Source organism: Procambarus clarkii, chromosome 58 (genome assembly GCF_040958095.1).
Source record: "Procambarus clarkii isolate CNS0578487 chromosome 58, FALCON_Pclarkii_2.0, whole genome shotgun sequence".
NCBI lineage: Eukaryota > Metazoa > Arthropoda > Malacostraca > Decapoda > Cambaridae > Procambarus > Procambarus clarkii.
The window spans coordinates 9,513,770-9,533,386 of NC_091207.1; the positions used below are offsets into that span (position 1 = coordinate 9,513,770).

General features: G+C 43.7%; 1 protein-coding gene across 3 annotated transcripts in view; it reads left to right on the forward strand.

Moving 5' to 3' along the window:
• LOC138349781 (breast cancer type 2 susceptibility protein-like) overlaps positions 1–19,391 on the forward strand; it is a 74,376-nt gene extending 54,985 nt beyond the window's left edge. For all 3 annotated transcript variants that reach the window (XM_069306529.1, XM_069306527.1, XM_069306526.1), the window contains exons 9-19: positions 2,005–2,202; positions 3,692–3,842; positions 7,902–8,007; positions 9,375–9,496; positions 12,672–12,953; positions 14,199–14,360; positions 14,885–15,028; positions 16,181–16,308; positions 16,755–17,019; positions 17,142–17,324; positions 18,726–19,391. In XM_069306529.1, the coding sequence (XP_069162630.1) occupies positions 2,005–2,202; positions 3,692–3,842; positions 7,902–8,007; positions 9,375–9,496; positions 12,672–12,953; positions 14,199–14,360; positions 14,885–15,028; positions 16,181–16,308; positions 16,755–17,019; positions 17,142–17,324; positions 18,726–19,130 (2,146 nt within the window). In that variant the 3' untranslated portion in view covers positions 19,131–19,391. The remainder of the gene's footprint in view (positions 1–2,004; positions 2,203–3,691; positions 3,843–7,901; positions 8,008–9,374; positions 9,497–12,671; positions 12,954–14,198; positions 14,361–14,884; positions 15,029–16,180; positions 16,309–16,754; positions 17,020–17,141; positions 17,325–18,725) is intronic.
• Positions 19,392–19,617: the final 226 nt, after the last annotated feature.

Here is a 19,617-nt window from a genome sequence, read left to right on the forward strand (position 1 = left end):
CGCCTCTTCCAGCAGGTCGGACCGGTCTGGTACACTGCTGGTTCGGTCTTCCCCTTCGCTCTTCACATCTGGTCTGTTTGACGCTGGTTTATCACCATTTGTATGGTGGTTCTCTTCTGGCGAAGAATGAGATGGCTGCTTTCCGGAGGGGTCCTTGGTTCATTGATGCTTGGTTGGTCAGGTTGGGGGTGCTCATGTGTTGTGTGTCCGGTTGTGGCTCTTCACCGTTATCTGTGCGCTTCGGGTTCGGTGGCTGGGAAGGCACTTTGGGTTGATCCAGTTTCCCTCATTCCCTGTTCCAGGGCTTGGGTCTCCCAGATCGTCCGCAGGGTTATTAAGTCTAGCCAGCCTGCGGTCTATCCTTGTACCCATGACATTAGGAAGTTTGCTGCTTTGGCTGCTGTGTTTGGCAACATGTCTTAACCTGATATTTGGGTGCAGGGATTTTGAAGGTCAAACAGGGTCCTGGCTGCCCGTTATTTGGTTAACGTTCCTGCTCCTGGGTGTTCCTGTGTTGTTTTTGGTTGCAGGCTGCAGCCAGTTGTCTCAACTTTGCGTAGAGGAGTGTGTGACAGTTGCCTCCCAGGTAAGTCCCTCTTTTCCTTGTCTTTGGTTATGTAGCTCCAAGGGGCCATAGAGACTTCCCACAGAAAACCAGCATTGAATGTCATGAAACATCATTTTCTGGGTGAACCTCGGAGGACCCCTTGTTAGCCCTCCCTCCCTCCGATTGGCATTTTTTGTGTTGTTTGATGATTACCTTCCGAACTAGAGTTCTAGGTACCTGGTGCGGGAGGGAATGGCTGTGTAGACGAATGACTCGCCAGTCGAGTGTGACGTTTGCTTATTTCCTTGGGATTGGAGGGAGTTCTGCCTCTCTTTTTGGGTTTTAGTTGTAATTTTCTTACCAATGTTGGGTTTGTTTTGTTATGAATACCTTTCTGGGTGCCTAACCCCAGTCAGTGGCAGATAAGGAAATCCCCAACCACATGGGGGGGGTTTCCAGGGCCATTGCTCCCTGCACCTCTCTGAGGGAGCCAGGTTCTAGCTCATGGTCCCCGGTAAGCTCAACTCCATTGACTAATGTCCCGGTCTAATGTATCACACATTTGCCTGATAGCTCCAGGAAGCCTCCAGGTCTCACCCAGAAAATGACGTTTCATTACATTCAACGCTGTTTTTTTCTTTTTTTTTACTACAGCTCCCACTTGTTATTCAACTTTCAATGACTGGTGAATGCTGACTCGCAGGTACTGTTCTTCATCAGTCTGCTACATGGTAGTGTTGTTGCTTTGGTTGTTGTGAAGTCCATAGTTGTTATATTCTAACTGCAAGCTCTTATATTTTTCAATATTAAAAAAGTATTTCTGGTCGTCTGAGCATTTGTGGAGTTCATGTAGATTTCTTTGTAAGGCTTCATTGTAATTTTTGCTTACTACTTTACTATACATCTTAGTGTTATCTGTAAATTTTGATGATATGGTTTGTAATATTCTCATCTGTCATTGATGTATATGACAAAGAGGGATACCTTACCTTGAGGTGCTTCCGGGGCTTAGCGTCCCCGCGGCCCGGTCGTCGGCCAGGGGATGGCCCCAAATGGAACCTTGTTGTGCTCCACTCGCCACATTTCTCCAGTCAGATTAATTTCATATCATTACTCTTTGGAAAAATAATTGTTGAGTTGCATAAACTATTTGAAAAGATTCCTTGAAGATCTCGGGTCTTATGAATTGTTTGAGGACTGTAATGTACTTTCAACGGACAGATCTTCCCAAGAAAGACAGGGAGATACTGAAAAGTACATTAAGAGAATTTCAAGGATCTGAACAAAAGCGAATATTGGAATAAATGTGTGGGAGAGATGTAATAAAGTACATTACTTCTGTGTAGTGTTGATGGTAAGAAATTGTAGACATAATGTGGAGGCAAGGATACAGTATGAGGTATTGAGTTTTAATTATGGAATGTATGTATATATTGTTAATACTGTATATCTTTCAGATGCAGCAGTGTGGCCTGCGGCGATGAATGCTCAGTCGTTCCCGATGTTTGTGGATGTATTGGCGTGAAGCAGATAGAAGAAGGGTTCTTGGCAATGCCAGGAGTGCAGCCTGGACTTCTTCCCCCTGGCTGGCTGACCAATCATTACCGATGGATTGTGTGGAAACTTGCAGCACTAGAAAGACGCTTACTTAATTGGTGAGACGTGTTTGTATAGTATTATGTGCAGTAGTAGAGTCAAATTGCCAGGTACTGGATATTTAATGTAGGTTAATAGGGTTCAAATCAAATTTTAAAATATAAATAATACCTCACAGAAACACTGATAACATGGACCAAAGAGAAGTTTGTTTATGAAATGTCACCGCCGTCATGTTTGTAGATGCAGTAATTGCTAAATATTAAGGTTAATATGTATTTGTTTTGAGATAAAGCAGCTGGCTGCTCTGGTGCTGGTGTCCAGATGAGACGTCACTTGCCCGTAAGAGAATGTGACCAATATAACCATGTATATTAAGGACTATAATGACATACCTGGTTCCTACATGTTCAGCATTTCCCTTGACTCCCATGTGCACCTGAACTCTGGCATCAGGTTCCCCAGTGCTTCTTGGGAACCACTGAGCATTAAGATCTGATATTACTAAACATGGTAGAATTTGGGTATCAAATTCATTAAAGAACTTCTAAGTTCCCCCATAGTGTCCTCTCCCGAAATTAAGTTTTTCAACTGCTTCATTTTCCTTATTCTCTTCCAGATTATAATGGATTGCATAATGTATTTCCAGAAGGACATGGTCACTTTTGGCCAAGAGGGGAAGGTACTCAATGTCAAATATCTCTTCCTCTTTCCTGGTGAATATCCAATCCCAGCATGGAGGGAACATCTCCTTCCCCTCATCCTCGTAGCTTGTTTAACGTGTTGATACCTGACTGTCTGAGGATGAGGTTTACGAATCTATCAGTCCTAAAGTCCTTCATTCTTGCTTCGTAAGACTCCCAGTCTATGGATTTCAACTAGAAGTCACCTAGTACCAACGATCGTGATCTATGTTTATCATTCTTATTATAATATCTATCATGATAGTTATGAGGCCCTTCTTGTTTGTTGTCCAGCTCCTCCTTTGTCCAGTTGGGGTCATCAGTTGTACGGTTCTTGTTGACTACCGGGAACCAGAGCCAGAACCTGGCCCCCTCAGAGAGGTGCAGGGAGCAATGGCCTATGAACACTTTACATTTAAAGTACTGTTTGTCATATTTGCCATCTACCAGGGAAGGCACCCAGGAAGGCAGGTGAATCGATACAAACCACTGTCTGGTTGAAAATTGCGAGTTACGTCCTCAAAATGGCAAAAGATCCCCCAGAAAGAAAACAAATGACCAATATATCATCCAACTAACCAAACCCTGTCTAGTAGGATTTTCTTGGTTTCAAGAAGATCTCTGATCCTCAAGTTGTCATTACCTTGTGAAGCATGCAGGATTCAGGTTGTAGCTCATGGTAGGTCAGCATGGGGGTCACAGGCCTGGTGCACCTCTTAAGGTTTGGTTACCCTAGCACATAAACTCTGGGAAGCTACTGAATGCCTACCAGAAAATGGCATTTTAGCATGTTCATTGCTCTTATCATAGACTGCACAGAATACTTGTCTCGCATTAAATTAATATTCTTTTCGTTTTGTTACAGTCAAGCTCTGACACTAGAAAACATCATTGCCAGACTCAAGTACCGTTATGACCGAGAAATCGACCGTGCAGAACGACCAGTGCTTAGGAAGATTACAGAGCGTGATGACATTCCACAAAAAACAATGATCCTCTGTGTGGTCAATATTATGGTAAAGTGTGTTTTGTGTGTGTATGTACATTCATCTTTATATTCCTACACTGTGCACACCAACAACTGTTTAATGTTTTGCCTGCAAAACTAGGTTTTTGAAGTGTGAATCATTCCTAGGAAGTTCTCTTTGAATATTGGAAGTGAAAGATGCTATATTCAAGAAAAACTTATGTCATCTGTTGTGATTTGTGTGCATATATTAATGTCGGTTTCATTCGTAAACAAAGCGGTCGACTGCTACATGAAATTGATTTGGGTCCTTAGTTTTATCTCGTAACATTTATGTTTTTCATACTCGGGAACAAGATTATCACCTGTCTTCAGTAGTATTGTACATCATTTTTATTACTGTTGTGGTATTAGTGTGAACTTGGTGTAAAATGGTGCAGTCTTCCTATCCTTCGTTCTCTTGTCTTTGTTACAAATAGTAGTATGAAGGAAGACCTTGTAACACCTGGTCTAAGAGCCGGGTGTGACCTGGTATAACAGCAAAGTGTGAGAAGCAAGGAGGGGAGGAGTAATATTACTCCTCCCCTCCTCTCAACACTGAGAGGAGTCAGTTTGCAGAGCAGGAAGCCCCAACCCCACACACAAGATACTGGTGTGGCAAGAGAGGTACAAGCCAGCTACCACAGTGAAGATAACCCTAACACACTGGCACAACAATGTCATTACAAAACATATAAAAGACAGGTGGCACAAAACACATGAAGTATATGGAACCAAAACAAAGCCATTGTTCTAGTGTGAAGGTAGCAACAATGGCCAGGAAGACTAAGGTGGAGGGGCTGTGTTGTTGTGGGGTCGAGACTGTGCTGGTAGTACTCAAGTGATACTGAGGGGGGGGGGAGAGAGGGGGTACTTAACTATGGCACAGCTTGGCTGTCTCTGTGTTGCCATATTCTGCCTGCTAAGACATTTGACTTTGTTAAGCACTTTTCTATCCACTTTCTTGGCCGAATTGAGTATTCTCCAGTGTTCCAAATAAGAATAGTGTGACTTAACGTAATAATTTGCAAAGTACAATACTCCACTAAGTTGCTGCAGATTATTGATCTCAATCAAAGTTGAGTAGGATATTGAATATTGGTCCTACATGAAGGTGAATACAGTGGCACCTCGACTTAAGATTGGCCCGACTTACGATAATTTTGAGTTACGATATAAATTTGATCGAAAAATGTGACTCGACTTATGATAGTGTCGTCAACTAACGTTATTCGTTGATACACGATCGGGTCGACCGAGCACATGATTCCCGGTCATACGGGGCGACCTGCTTCAGTTTACTAGAGCAGCCCGCTCAGTGATGATCAAACTTATAAGAAATTCCATTTTTGTGGTGATTTTTTTGCTTTTTGAACATAAAACTGATTATTATATATCACGTCATGGGTCCCAAGAAAGTCAGTGGTAAGGTTCAACATATGAAAACACATGTAAGAACCTGGTTGATACCTGGTTGATGGGGTTCTGGGAGTTCTTCTACTCCCCAAGCCCGGCCCGAGGCCAGGCTCGACTTGTGAGAGTTTGGTCCACCAGGCTGTTGCTTGGAGCGGCCCGCAGGCCCACATACCCACCACAGCCCGGTTGGTCCGGCACTCCTTGGAGGAATAAATCTAGCTTCCTCTTGAAAATGTCCACGGTTGTTCCGGCAATATTTCTTATGCTTGCTGGGAGGACGTTGAACAACCGCGGACCTCTGATGTTTATACAGTGTTCTCTGATTGTGCCTATGGCACCTCTGCTTTTCATTGGTTCTATTCTACATTTTCTTCCATGTCGTTCACTCCAGTACGTTGTTATTTTACTGTGTAGATTTGGTACTTGGCCCTCCAGTATCTTCCAGGTGTATATTATTTGATATCTCTTTCGTCTTCTTTCTAGTGAGTACATTTGGAGGGCTTTGAGACGATCCCAATAATTTAGGTGCTTTATTGCGTCTATGCGTGCCGTATATGTTCTCTGTATTCCCTCTATTTCAGCAATCTCTCCTGCTTTGAAGGGGGAAGTGAGTACTGAGCAGTACTCAAGACGGGACAACACAAGTGCCTTGAAGAGTACAACCATTGTGATGCGATCCCTGGATTTGAAAGTTCTCGTAATCCATCCTATCATTTTTCTGGCTGTCGCAATATTTGCTTGGTTATGCTCCTTAAACGTTAGGTCGTCAGACATTATTATTCCCAAATCCTTTACATGCTGTTTTCCTACTATGGGTACATTTGATTGTGTTTTGTACTCTGTATTATGTTTAAGGTCCTCATTTTTACCGTACCTGAGTACCTGGAATTTATCACTGTTAAACATCATGTTATTTTCTGATGCCCAGTCGAAAACTTTATTAATATCAGCTTGAAGTTTTTCAATGTCCTCAGCCGAGGTAATTTTCATACTGATTTTTGTGTCATCTGCAAAGGATGATACGAAGCTGTGACTTGTATTTTTGTCTATATCTGATATGAGAATAAGGAAAAGCAGTGGTGCAAGGACTGTACCCTGAGGTACAGAGCTTTTCACTGCACTTGGACTAGATTTTATATGGTTGACAGTTACTCGCTGAGTCCTGTTTGACAGAAAACTGAGTATCCAGCGTCCTACTTTACCGGTTATTCCCATTGACTTCATTTTGTGTGCTATCACGCCATGGTCACATTTATCGAAGGCCTTTGCGAAGTCCGTGTATATCACATCAGCATTCTGTTTCTCTTCTAATGCCTCAGTGACTTTGTCGTAGTGCTCAAGTAGCTGTGAGAGGCACGATCTTCCCGCTCGAAATCCATGTTGGCCTGGGTTATGAAGGTCATTGGTCTCCATGAAATTGGTGACCTGACTCCTAATCACTCTCTCAAATACTTTTATGATGTGCGATGTTAGTGCAACTGGTCTATAATTTTTTGCCAATGCTTTGCTCCCTCCCTTGTGTAGAGGGGCTATGTCTGCTACTTTAAGTGCATCTGGTATCTCCCCCGTGTCCAAGCTCTTCCTCCACACTATACTGAGTACCTGTGCTACCGGCACTTTGCATTTCTTTATAAATATTGAATTCCATGAGTCTGGACCTGGGGCCGAGTGCATGGGCATGTTTTCAATTTCTTTTTCAAAATTTAGTGCGCTCGTGTTTATATCAGTTATATTTACAGGGGTTTGAATATCCCGCATAAAGAAATTGTCTGGATCTTCCACCTTCATGTTGTTTATTGGAGTGCTAAACATGTCCTCATACTGCTTTTTTAGGATTTCACTAATTTCTTTGTCATCCTGTCATTTGAACGACCATAGAGGAAAAACAAGAGTTCATACGTAAACATGAAAATGGTACTCGTGTTATTGATCTATCCAGGCAGTACAACACATCTTCAGAGGAGGAGGAGGAGGAGGCAGTAGTAGATGTCCCTTCTTCATTAATTAAGAAAATGTGTGCAGTATGGGAAGAACTGCTAAGTTTTGCTGGAAAGAATCACCCAGATAAAGTTGTAACAGCCGGTTGCATTGATCTTTTTAATGACAATGTGATGCCTCACTACAGACAAGTGTTGCAAAGAAGGGAAAAACAATCTTCAGTGGATTGATTTCTAGTGAGAAAATCAAGCAGTGAGCCAGAAGCAGGTCCTAGTGGTATGCAGGCAAAACGTGCCAGTGTGTGAACCCCGGAAAAGTCATCACTGCCTGATGTTATAATGGAAGGGGACTCTCCTTCCAAACAGTAACACCTCTTCTCCTCCCCCCCTCCTCACCATCTTCCATACGCCATCAAGAGTCCTCCATAAAGGTAAGATAAATATATGTACTCTATTGTAGTGTGAGAAAAAAATTGTTTTCAGTATAAAATGTATTTTTAAGTTAATATTTTTGAGGGTGTGGAACGGATAAATTCAATTCCCTTTATTTCTTATGGGAAAAATTATTTCGACTTACGATATTTTGACTTACGATGCGTCTCTGGGAACGGATTGCCATCGTAAATCGAGGCCTCACTGTAGTAGCTTCTTTGCTTTAGGGAACAATCAAGTGGGATTGCTAAACAGTTCTGTACTATATTCAAATTCCTTTACAGACTGTGAAGCATGGAACATCTGATGTTGCAAGCAATGAGATGAAACCAGTGAGCCCCAGCGGACAGAAAGATCTCCTCGAGCTCACCGATGGCTGGTACAGCATTGGTAAGTTATATTACTGAGGGATAAAGTACCACTCTCTGGGCTGGAAGCATATAGAGATCAAAGAAAGTCACTAAACATTCAACCTTCCTCAGAGAAATCTTTGGAAATAATCAAATTACCAAACAACACTGTAGCAAGTAAAGGACTCGCCAACCAACTCCACAATCGCCACCAGGTGGTGGCCTGAGTCACTTGGGTAAAGCATGATCACATTCTCCAACATAAGCCCGAGAATGAGGACTTTGGGAAGAATTCATCATTCTGAAACCAAGAACTACTCAAGGAGCTATCCTAAAAGTGGTTTCAGTAGACTTGATGTGCTTTGTGTGGAGAACCCTTTGGTAGCTCACATGAGCTTAAGGTGCAGTATTGACAACCACATGGCTCTTGAAGCTTGTTTGACCCACTGGGAGTTAAGACCATAATCTGACTACCTCGTTCATTTGAACCACAGTCAAGCAGCATAGCAAAACCTTCAGCTCTACCCACCCTGGCTGTTCCCCATTCATCATGTGGGGATTATTGCTTGTGTGTAAGTCAAGAGTCCTCTGTGGGTGGCGTGCACTCTCTTTCCCAGCCTACTTGGCTTTGTACTCACCTACTCACCTAATTGTGCTTGCGGGGGTTGAGCTTTGGCTCTTTGGTCCCGCCCACTTTGGTTTGTGGGTCAAGTGTGGCGTTGGGTTCTGTTCCTGGCTTGTCTTTGTGTGGTGACCGTGAGAGGGATAACCTCACCACATCCCTAGTTGAATGGCAATGCATTCTGGTGGCAGGATGAGGAAGCAGAGGTGGTGGTGTTTCAGGAATTTGTGGAATTTTTAGTTGCATTTCACTTTTGAATTTCATTTGTTAATACCGTACCAAACTACCATGAGGATCCCGGTAGTATAGTTGGGTTTGTTCTCGATGCATAATTGAGATTTCTGGGTTCGAATCCCTGGCGGGACAGAAATGGTTGGGCATGTTTCCTTTCACCTAATGCCTCTGTTTACCTAGCACTGAGTAGGTAGTCTACCATGTATGAATACACCCTGGCTTCCTGTCCCCCGACAATGAATTATTATTAATTAATATTATTATTAATCTCTCTATTGGTGTTCAAATTTTTGTGACCTCCTTTTGTTTATAATATTTGCTCTAGTATGTTTATGTCTTATGACTGCCCGAGGTTCCCTGCCTCTTGTTAGGGGGCAGGAGTGTGGTCCGTGCTTCTGACTGGCTGTGCGATCACGATAAGATGCCCGGTGAGTTAGTAGTGGCCTGTTTGGAACCCAGCTTTGGGGAGCTATTGAGCTGCCACCCCAGAAATGATAATATTGTACAGTACTATCAGTCAGCATTGTGTCACACGGCTGTCTTTGTTGCAGGTGCCGTTGTTGACGATGCAATGTCTCGCCTGTTACGTGAGGGCAGAGTAGAGATTGGCACCAAGCTGGTCATCCACGGAGCAGAATTAATGGGATCATCGGAGGCCTGTCATCCATTGGAGGTACAGTAAGCATAAACTTGTTATTACTTAAGTTCCATATTTAGGTATCTACAGGAAAACCCATCAAGTACATTTTAACAGTAGGCATTTATACAGTGGTCTTCCTAGACTTATTATTCTCTCTTCATTATTCTTCTTGAATTCATTATGCTTATCGTTTCCATTGTAGCTGTAATTATTGTACCCAGGTGTGCCATTTTGTATTCTTAAATAAACTGGCAGGAAATGCCTTTCTTGATTGTCTACCATCAAAATACATCTAGTTTAGTTAATTTTTCATAATGAATGCTTCAGTAGAGCCCAGTCAAGCAAACACACTTCAGTCTATCACAGTGACATCCGTTGCAATTGATCTTGGAAATAGAACCGAGTGCTTTAGGTGAATCTGGTGTTCTGTTGACGTGTGTTCCATTAGAATAAGTTTCTATGATGTTCACATGCTGGCATGTAGAGAATATGTTGCTTTCAAATATGATTTATTGCAGTTGTAGCATGTTCTGTCATATACTTTGCAGTATATTATCAAGTATAGATGGGTCTCTGCATTAGTGTAACGAATCAATCACAGCATCATTAGAGGTCTTGCGTTAAGTTGTACGTCGAATGTTACATTTTTCTTCTAGGTTTTGTGTTTACCATAAATTACAGTAAAAATTGAGGAACTAGTTAATGAAATGGACACATTTAATATTTAAGGAGAATATCCATCAGTTTTCTCATACTGTATTGTAATTATTTTCAGATGTGTGAAAATGAAACATTTTCTGTGGGGAGCCCCTTCGGCTCCCTGGAGCTATTGGACTGACATGTAATATATTAGTCTAGGGCAATAGTCAATGGAGTTCAGCCTACTGGGGACCACAAGCCAGAACCTCGCCCCCCTCAAAGTGGCATAGGGAGCAATGGCCTCTGGAAAAAAAACCCTGTGGTTGGGGGTATTCCTTCTTTGCCATGGACTGAGGTTAGGCACCCAGAAAGGTAGGCATTACAAAAGAAACCCCACTTGGTAAGAAAATTGCAACTGAAGACCGAAGAGGGAGGCAGAACTCCCAGACTCTCAAGGAAACAAGCAAAAGTCATACACTGCCGCTGCACCACTTGTCCACACAGCCCTCCTCTCCCCGGGAGTGGGAGGGTGGAGCCCTGGGGCCAGAGTCACGAAGCAGTTACGCAAGTACTTACAAACGTGAACATCTTTCCTCAATCTTTGAAGGCTTTGGTTACATTTATTAAACAGTTTACAAGCTTGAAAACTTCCCAAATCAACTGTTGTTATCGTTATAAACAGCCTCCTGGTGCTTCGGAGCTCATTAACTGTTTAATAATTGTAAACAAAGCCGCCAAAGGTTGAGAAAAGATGTACAGGTTCGTAAGTGCTTGCGTAACTGCTTCGTGAATCTGGCCCCTGGACCCCCGCGCCGGCTAATCACACCCCAGTTCGTTGGCTGATGCAATTTGGGGTGGTTGTCAACTCTGACCTCAATTTTTTGGCAGCGTTTTGCCTTAGTGGTGTTTCCTGCTGTGTTGTGGTGGTGGTGGCCAGGTGTAACATCAATGTACTGGGGCTGCATGCACTTAGGGCTGACTTCCCTAAGTGCCCTGTAAGTACTACCTCTGGGTGTTAGGGTTCTCTGTGCCTTTGGGGCTCCACTTCCGTAGGGGTTCTTGCTGCTCGGCATTTTCCCCACCCCTTGGGGCCAGCTGGAGTTTCATGGCCTTTGTTTGGCCTTTGGTAGGAAGTGGTATTGTTGATGGTTGGGGTGCAAGGTGCTGTGCAGCTTGCCTACCTGTGTGGTGGATGTGTTCCCGTTCCTTCTGGAGACGTTGTACTTTTGTGGGGAGTTTCTTTTGTTTTTATTTTCTTTGCTTAGAGGGGGTTTGCATTTTTGACTATTGGTCCACTTATGATAGTTTGGTGGCCCTCCTATAGGCCCCCCTCCCATGATTGTACACATTGCAGGGATTTCTGTGTTTAGCTCATCCCCCTTTGTTAGTTCTTGGTTTTAACCGGCTTTGCAGCACTTTGCCTGGGCTTCCCGTAGCAGTCAGCCTACGGGCCCTGGAAAACCCTGTCGGGACTAGGTGGACCGATGGATGTGTGTTCCAGGTTCTAGCTCACCTAGTGCGAGTTTGAAGGTTGTTCTGTTCCTTTGTTTGATGGTTGTTCTGTTCTTTTGAGAGGGGAGGTGCTTTGGGTTGATCCAGTTTTCCTCATTCTCTATTCCAGGGCTCAGGACTCCCAGGTTGTCTGCAGTGTTATTAAGTCTAGCCAGCCTGCAGTCTATCCTCATGCCCATGACGTTCGTAAGTTTACTGCTTTGGCTACCGTCTTCGGCAACGTGTCTTGGGCTGACATTTAGGCACGGGGTTTTTGGAGGTCAAACAGGGTCCTGGCCGCCTGTTATTTGGTCAACATTCCTGGTCCTGCTCGTTTGTGTGTGGCTTTGGGTCGCAGGTTGCAGCCAGTTGTCTCGACATTGAGTTGAGGAGCACGTTTGGCCTCCTCCCGGGTATGTTCCGCTTTTACTTCTCTTGGGTTCTGTAATTCGAGGGAGCCGAATGGGTTCCCCACAGAAAACCAGCGTTGAATGTAATGAAACGACATTTTCTGGGTGAGCCCCGGAGGTGTCCTGGCACCTTCCCTCCCTCTGGTCGGCGGTTTTGTTTTGCTTTTGATGCTCAGCCTCCGAACTTGGGTGTGAGTAGCTGGCGCGGGGGTCCGGGGCTTCACCCTCCCCCTCCTGGGGAGGGGAGAGCTGCACGGACAAGCGGCGCGGTGGTGATGTATGACGTTTGCTTGTTTGCTTTAGAGTTGGGGAAATTCTGCCTTCCTGTTTGATCTTCTGTTGCAATTTTCTTACCAAGTGGGGTTTTTGTTACACCTACCTTTCTGGGTGCCTAACCCCAGTCGATGGCAGACATGGAATATCCCCAACCACAAGGGGGTTTTCCAGAGGCCATTGCTTCCCTGTGCCACTCTGAGGGGGGCCAGGTTCTGGCTTGTGGTCCCCAGTAGGCTGAACTCCAGTGAATAATGCCCTAGACTAATATATCACATGTCAGTCCGATAGATCCAGGGAGCCTCTGGCACTCGCTCAGAAAATGTCGTTTCATTACATTCAATGCTTGCTTTTACTGTTATAATAGTTTAATATTTGTATTCTTCAATGAGCAGGCACCAAGCACACTTCAACTTCGTCTTCATACAAACATGACTAGAAGAGCACGCTGGTGGTCGTGCCTTGGTCTTGTCCCTCAAAAGGGTCCAATGCATACTCTTATTGGAGCAACCTTAAGTGATGGTGGTCTTGTAGGACGGATGAATTTAACCCTGGCCCGGGTGTATCCTCTGGTGTATTTTGAGCGTTCCAATGGTAGACCTATGTTTAGAGGTGAAAAGGCACACATGAGAATACTAAAGGAAACACAACAGGAAAAGGAAGCCTTAATGCATAAGGTATGAGCACCTGTTTTCATGCATAGTGGTTTGTAGTGTAAATAATTTAAAGGCCATGACGTTTTCTGGGAGGTATCTTATGGAGGCTTCCTGTTGCTGGCAACCTGAACGGCTCGAGTCACTTGGGTCCACACTGGCCCCTTCCGAGTCACTGTAAGCCTGCCGGGGACCAGCGGTAAAAACCTGGCCCCTTCTAGAGAGGCACATGGAGCCGAGTGTGAGATCACTCGGACTAAGAAAAGGCTGCCAGAAAGGTTGAGTGAGACAATACAAACAAAAGCAATGTGAACATAACACAAAATGAGAGCGTGCAGTGTACTAGTGAGTGGTTCATTAGCCTAGTAACATATAGATGCGTGCCGCCAGGTGGCCGCTGACCACCCTGCTGGGAACAGGAAGTCTCCAAGGATGCCCCACAAAGATGATTTTCATTACATTCAATGCTGGTGTTATTATTTGCCTTTTTTGTAATTTAGTAGACAATACTGTATATTGAAAGTGATCATGTGGTAAGAGAATATGAACAAATAAATTGTAATGACATGGGGCATCTATGCAATAAATGTTTGAATAAAAATGGAGAACAGAGGTGCACAATCTGGTTGAAGAATAACACACTGGACGAATGAGTATGAGCAGAGTAAAATGTGTACGAGGACATTATTGGGCACCAAAAATGAGAGAGAGGTAGAAAGAATTAAAGAAAAATATTTTGGGAAACGCCAAGATCTTTTGGGAGTTGTAAGAAAGTGGAGCGGGAGGACTGGTGTGGCAGGTAACTGGGAATGTTAAAGACCATTACAGTACTGCAGTGAACAGTTGTAAATGAGGAAGAAATCAAAAGTAGGTGGAGAGAATACTGTACTTTGAAAATCTAAAGTGGTGAAGTAATGAAAAGTATCCTAATGTGAATCTGATTGTATGTGATGATATGGCAGCATTCCCAGCAGCTCCCAGGTTTGGTGCCCCGTGGTCCCCAATTGGCCGAGAAATTCTTGAGAGCCTAACATTTGGGGCGGCCCAAGATTTTCGGTGGCTGAAGCTGGTCAGAGGTACCGAGGTGCTGTACACAGTGGCATTGCATTTCACTCTACACACATTTTATTAGGTTAACTCCTCCCTCTCCCCATGAAAGTGGAAAACCACGTATAGATATTATATGCATATATTGAATACTGTGTGGATGTTATTGCTATTAATGTGCCTTTACAATTACTGTACTGAGTATGCTCATATTCATTTTAGGTGGTGGCTGAAGTAGAAAGGGAGTTGAGCAAGGAGACAAAAGAGAACCAGCAAGAAATGCAACCTGTTCCGGCCATGACTAAAGAGGAGATTCGTAACCTTACAATGGGGCGAGACATTGCCAAACTCATGGACCAGGTTAAGGACCCTAGTAGTTTAGAGGTAGGTGTATATTTATGTCAATTATAATTCTGTTTGTTTGTGTGTATATGTATCTATATGTGCATATTCATATATTGTACTTCATATAGTGCATAGTGCTCCTGGTTGTCTGGGTTCGAATCTTTCTGGGGTGTGGAGTTTTCAGTTGCACATTGGCTTGGGGGACCAGTCAAGCTTGTTGGCATTTATGTTGCTCATGTGGCCCCACAAAGTGAGGTGATTCGATGAAATATCTATGCCCAAGCTTACCACCAAGTACTGTCAGGTCGTTGGGGATATAGCCTCGGCTACCAATGACTTTTTTTACAGTGACGGTGGTTGAGTGGTTAAGGAACCAGGTACGCCAAGGTGCATAGTGCTCCAAGCTGTCTGGGTTCAAATCCTTCTGGTGTGTGGTGTTTTCAGTTGCATGTTGGCTTGGGGACCATTCTGGCTTGTTCGCATATTAAATATATATATATATTTAATTAATATGTAAATGTATGTATTTGACAAATGTGGGTGAATACATGCTGGTATTGCAGGGTTTACTAAGTCGCCAGCAGGTGGAACTGGCAAGATCATGGCAGCAGCATCAAGCAGAAGACAGGAGGAGAAACATCAATCGTGAAGTTGAGCGCAGGATGGCATCACATAAAGTTATTTATGAAGCAACGCCATTATTAAAGGTGGGTGTAGTATGAGTGTCTCTTGTGTGCCTCCACCAACCATTATGTTCACTCCACCAACCATTGTGTTTACTCCAGCAGCCATCATGTTCACTCCAACCATTATGTTCACTCCAGCAGCCATTGTGTTCACTCCAGCAGCCATTATGTTCACTCCACCAACCATTGTGTTCACTCCAGCAGCCACTGTGTTCACTCCAGCAACCGTTATTGTTGGCCTGTTGGTTTGGGGGCATGATTCTCGCTTAGGTTGGAGAGGTTCCTGGTTCAACTCCCGGACAGGCCTGATTTATTCTCACAAGTCAAGCCTGGCCTCGGGCCGGGCTTGGGGAGTAGAAGAACTCCCAGAACCCCATCAACCAGGTATCATTATGTTCACTCCACCAACCATTATGTTCACTCCACCTTGTTTACGTTATCTGTAGTTTACACTTTACTTGTGGTGTGTTTATCATTACCTGTGTTTATCATTACCTGTGGTGTGTTTATCATTACCTGTGGTGTGTGTCATTACCTGTGGTGTGTTTATCATTACCTGTGATGTGTTTATCATTACCTGTGGTGTGTTTATCATTACCTGTGGTGTGTTTATCATTACATGTGGTGTGTTTATCATTACCTGTGGTGTGTTTATCATTACCTGTGGTGTGTTTATCATTACCTGTGGTGTGTTTATCATTACATGTGGTGTGTTTATCATTACCTGTGGTGTGTTTATCATTACCTGTGGTGTGTTTATCATTACCTGCAGTTTGTTTACACTGTCTTTACTGGGGTGTTCACATTTTAGTCAGCAGTTGTTTATTTGGACTATCATTAACTGTAAACTAATTTGGCACTGTGAACCAGCATTACAGGTGAGGGGAGCTCATGTCCAGGGCAAGGAGGGAGCTGGGCTCCACACCTGAGACAGAACACACATCCAGAGGGATGGGGAAAAGGCAACTGTATTGGCAATATTTTTATTTTCAGCTATTCTTTTAACATTTGGCTTATAATGTTGCTAAAGATTTTAGTTTTCTCCTGCTAAAAAATTGTCATTTGTGGAGGCGTGGTCTCTTAATTGGGTACAGTATAGAATATATAGGTATTGTAATATTTCCTTTGCATGTTAGCAGGTACTAGGAAATTAATCTCGAGCTTATCATTTAGATGCGTGTGGTTGACCACGACGGTGGTGGAGCCTTGGTGACGATCTGGAGACCTTCGGAGGACCTCAGACAGACCCTAACAGAAGGCCGTCACGTGTGTGTGTGTTATCTCATGGCGGCAGGGATCAGGTAAGACCCATTCATTGAAATAGAAAACCAAATCAGTGTTGCCAGATACATGGCTTGGCTTTGTCTAGATGAAGCACCAGGTGTTGACAGTTGCCTAATACACTATTATTAATATTAATAATAATAATAATTATTATTATTATTATTATTATTATTATTATTATTTGTCCTCCAACCTCAGCCCTATCACTGTTGCCTGTCCATTTACACTTTCATCTAAATCCTCAAAATGTAATGTAACAGCTTCAACTTCACTTCTTATTTTCTAGTTTTTTGCAATTTGATTTAATCGTAATTTTGTCGTGTTACTTTATTTGCTGCTCTTCATGTCATCTCTGCACACCTTGCCTCAGCTTCACCAGTCTTCCGTATTGTGTGTGTGTGTGTTCTCTAATGATTGTTATATAATATAAAGAAGTTAATTCTCTTGCATTATGTTTTCACAGAAATGGTAGTGTCCAGTTGACAGCAACTCGACAGACAAGATGGGAGCGCGATACAGAGCACCCGCCGAATAGTTTCACAGAGTTTGAGCGCCACGTAACTCCTCTGTGTCTAATGTCGTCAGGAGAGTTTGAGCCAATGTGGAAGGAAGTAGATGTTGTTGGAGTGGTGTTGAGGGTTGGCCTGCTGGACAAGGGATCACAAATAGTCCATATTGTTGATCACCATCTTAACATTGTTGCTCTCAAGTTTTGGGGTGGTGTCAAGGTAATTATTGCAAGTGTTTCTTAACTTGATCAAATTCTCTAAACTTAGGCAATTTGTTTTACCGTTTAAAGATATCAAACTTAAAGACTGGTTTTCTTATTAAGACTCGTTTTTATTAACAGGAATGTGGAGTAGAAGATATTGTGAAAATATGTTCTGTTGTATGTGTATTGAACGGTAGCTGGCGGGGACACACAGGAGGAAGGTTTGGTTGCGTCCACATTACAGAACTGACGACCATCACCACGGCACCTCGAAGTGCCTATCTACATGAAGCTGTTACTCATCTCAAGGAGAGTATTAAGGCAAGACCACACTACATAATCTCATGCACCAAAGTTTCTTTAAATAACATAATAACTAAATGAAATTATCTGTACAAACTATACCGTACTTATATTTCTTTTGTTTTTTTCATGTTTTATCAATGTGTTGATAAAGAATATCTCACTTCAACCGTTTTGTTTTGTAACTGATTATTGCTATATATGATGCATCAGGGACCATTCACTGGTATTATATTAATGCTTCCCTGTGATGCAACACAAAACAATGAAGTCATTCTGGAAAAAGTATAAACTTAGAAAATAAGAATGTAAGCACGGATTTGAAGATTGGATTTGCAAATCTCGGGAAGAGTTATCAATTAATGTCACAAAAACAAACTCGGTTGAAAGTTTTAAGTAAAGGTTAAAGGGCGGGTGGAGGTCAGGGAGGTAGAGGTCAGGAAGGTCAGGGAGGTGAAGGGTGGAGGTCAGGAAGGTCAGGGAGGTAAAGGGGAGGTCAGGAAGGTCAGGGAGGTGGAGGTCAGGAAGGTCAAGGAGGTGAAGGGTGGAGGTCAGGAAGGTCAGGGAGGTGAAGGGTGGAGGTCAGGAAGGTCAGGGAGGTCAGGGAGGTGGAGGTCAGGAAGGTCAAGGAGGTGAAGGGTGGAGGTCAGGAAGGTCAGGGAGGTGAAGGGTGGAGGTCAGGAAGGTCAGGGAGGTGAAGGGTGGAGGTCAGGAAGGTCAGGGAGGTGGAGGTCAGGAAGGTCAAGGAGGTGAAGGGTGGAGGTCAGGAAGGTCAGGGAGGTGAAGGGTGGAGGTCAGGGAGGTGGAGGTCAGGAAGGTCAAGGAGGTGAAGGGTGGAGGTCAGGGAGGTGAAGGGTGGAGGTCAGGAAGGTCAGGGAGGTGGAGGTCAGGAAGGTCAAGGAGGTGAAGGGTGGAGGTCAGGAAGGTCAGGGAGGTAAAGGGGAGGTCAGGGAGGTGAAGGGTGGAGGTCAGGAAGGTCAGGGAGGTGAAGGGTGGAGGTCAGGAAGGTCAGGGAGGTAAAGGGGAGGTCAGGAAGGTCAGGGAGGTAAAGGGGAAGTCAGGAAGGTCAGGGAGGAGGTCAGGAAGGTCAGGGAGGTGGAGGTCAGGGAGGTGAAGGGTGGAGGTCAGGAAGGTCAGGGAGGTGAAGGGGAGGTCAGGAAGGTCAGGGAGGTGAAGGGTGGAGGTCAGGAAGGTCAGGGAGGTGAAGGTGGAGGTCAGGAAGGTCAGGGAGGTAAAGGGGAGGTCAGGAAGGTCAGGGAGATGTAAGTATAAACTAACATATGTACTGCCCCACGTGCTGGAGTCTTCCTTATTATAGTGTTAGTGTGGGGTGGCAGGAGACTCGTGTATACAAGTTTGTATATTGTTACCTAGCAAATAATACAGATTAATAGTAATGATTAATTCATGTGTTTACAGAACATGAAGAACCTGTTGCAGGAAGGGGATATGAAGTTAGACGGACAGTTTGATAGACGTGCGTTCCCCGCCGACCTGGTGTCTGTACGAGGCCAGACTCAAGTTGTGGAAGTTGAGCCGTGCCTTCAAGATGGTACTAATGTTTGCAAATTAGAAAGTGGCGCTGCAACAAACGACGCTAGTCTCCTCAACAATAGCAGCGAGACTGTTACTGATCCTAAACTTGTTCGAGCGTGTCAACGGAGTCGAGAAGTGCGCGGTAAACTTAAGACGTTAGGACAGTATGGGATGCCGTCTCCTCTGCGTACTCTTCCGTCCCCGGCCACTCTTGGTGTTCGTAAGCCCTTTAGAGTGCCTTTCAAGCAGCCACAAAAGTGTGAGAGTGGAGAAGACAAGAGTGTGTGATTGTGTGTCACCTCGAAACTCTTTATATAACGCACAAGTTTCTTTCAACTGAAGCCATTATGAGTGTGTTTATTACACCTTAAAAGATCGTGTGATAAGTGGAAGGCCAAAGTATTATTTCATAATGTTTAAGATGTGTATTACTCAGAGTGAAGTTATTTGTGTATGTACAGTATATCCTAAATTAATGGCATTACTGTATTTGAAAAATAACATTATAATTTGCTACTTGAAAAAATATATTTTTCCATCAAACAAAAATATGTTTAATTTAAAAGTTATTCTAGAAATGTTATTTAATAGTATTATTGCTTCTTCATCCTTCACAGTGGGCCATTATGTTCACCACTGTGTTCTTCATCCTTCACAGTGGGCCATTATGTTCACCACTGTGTTCTTCATCCTTCACAGTGGGCCATTATGTTCACCACTGTGTTCTTCATCCTTCAGTGGGCCATTATGTTCACCACTGTGTTCTTCATCCTTC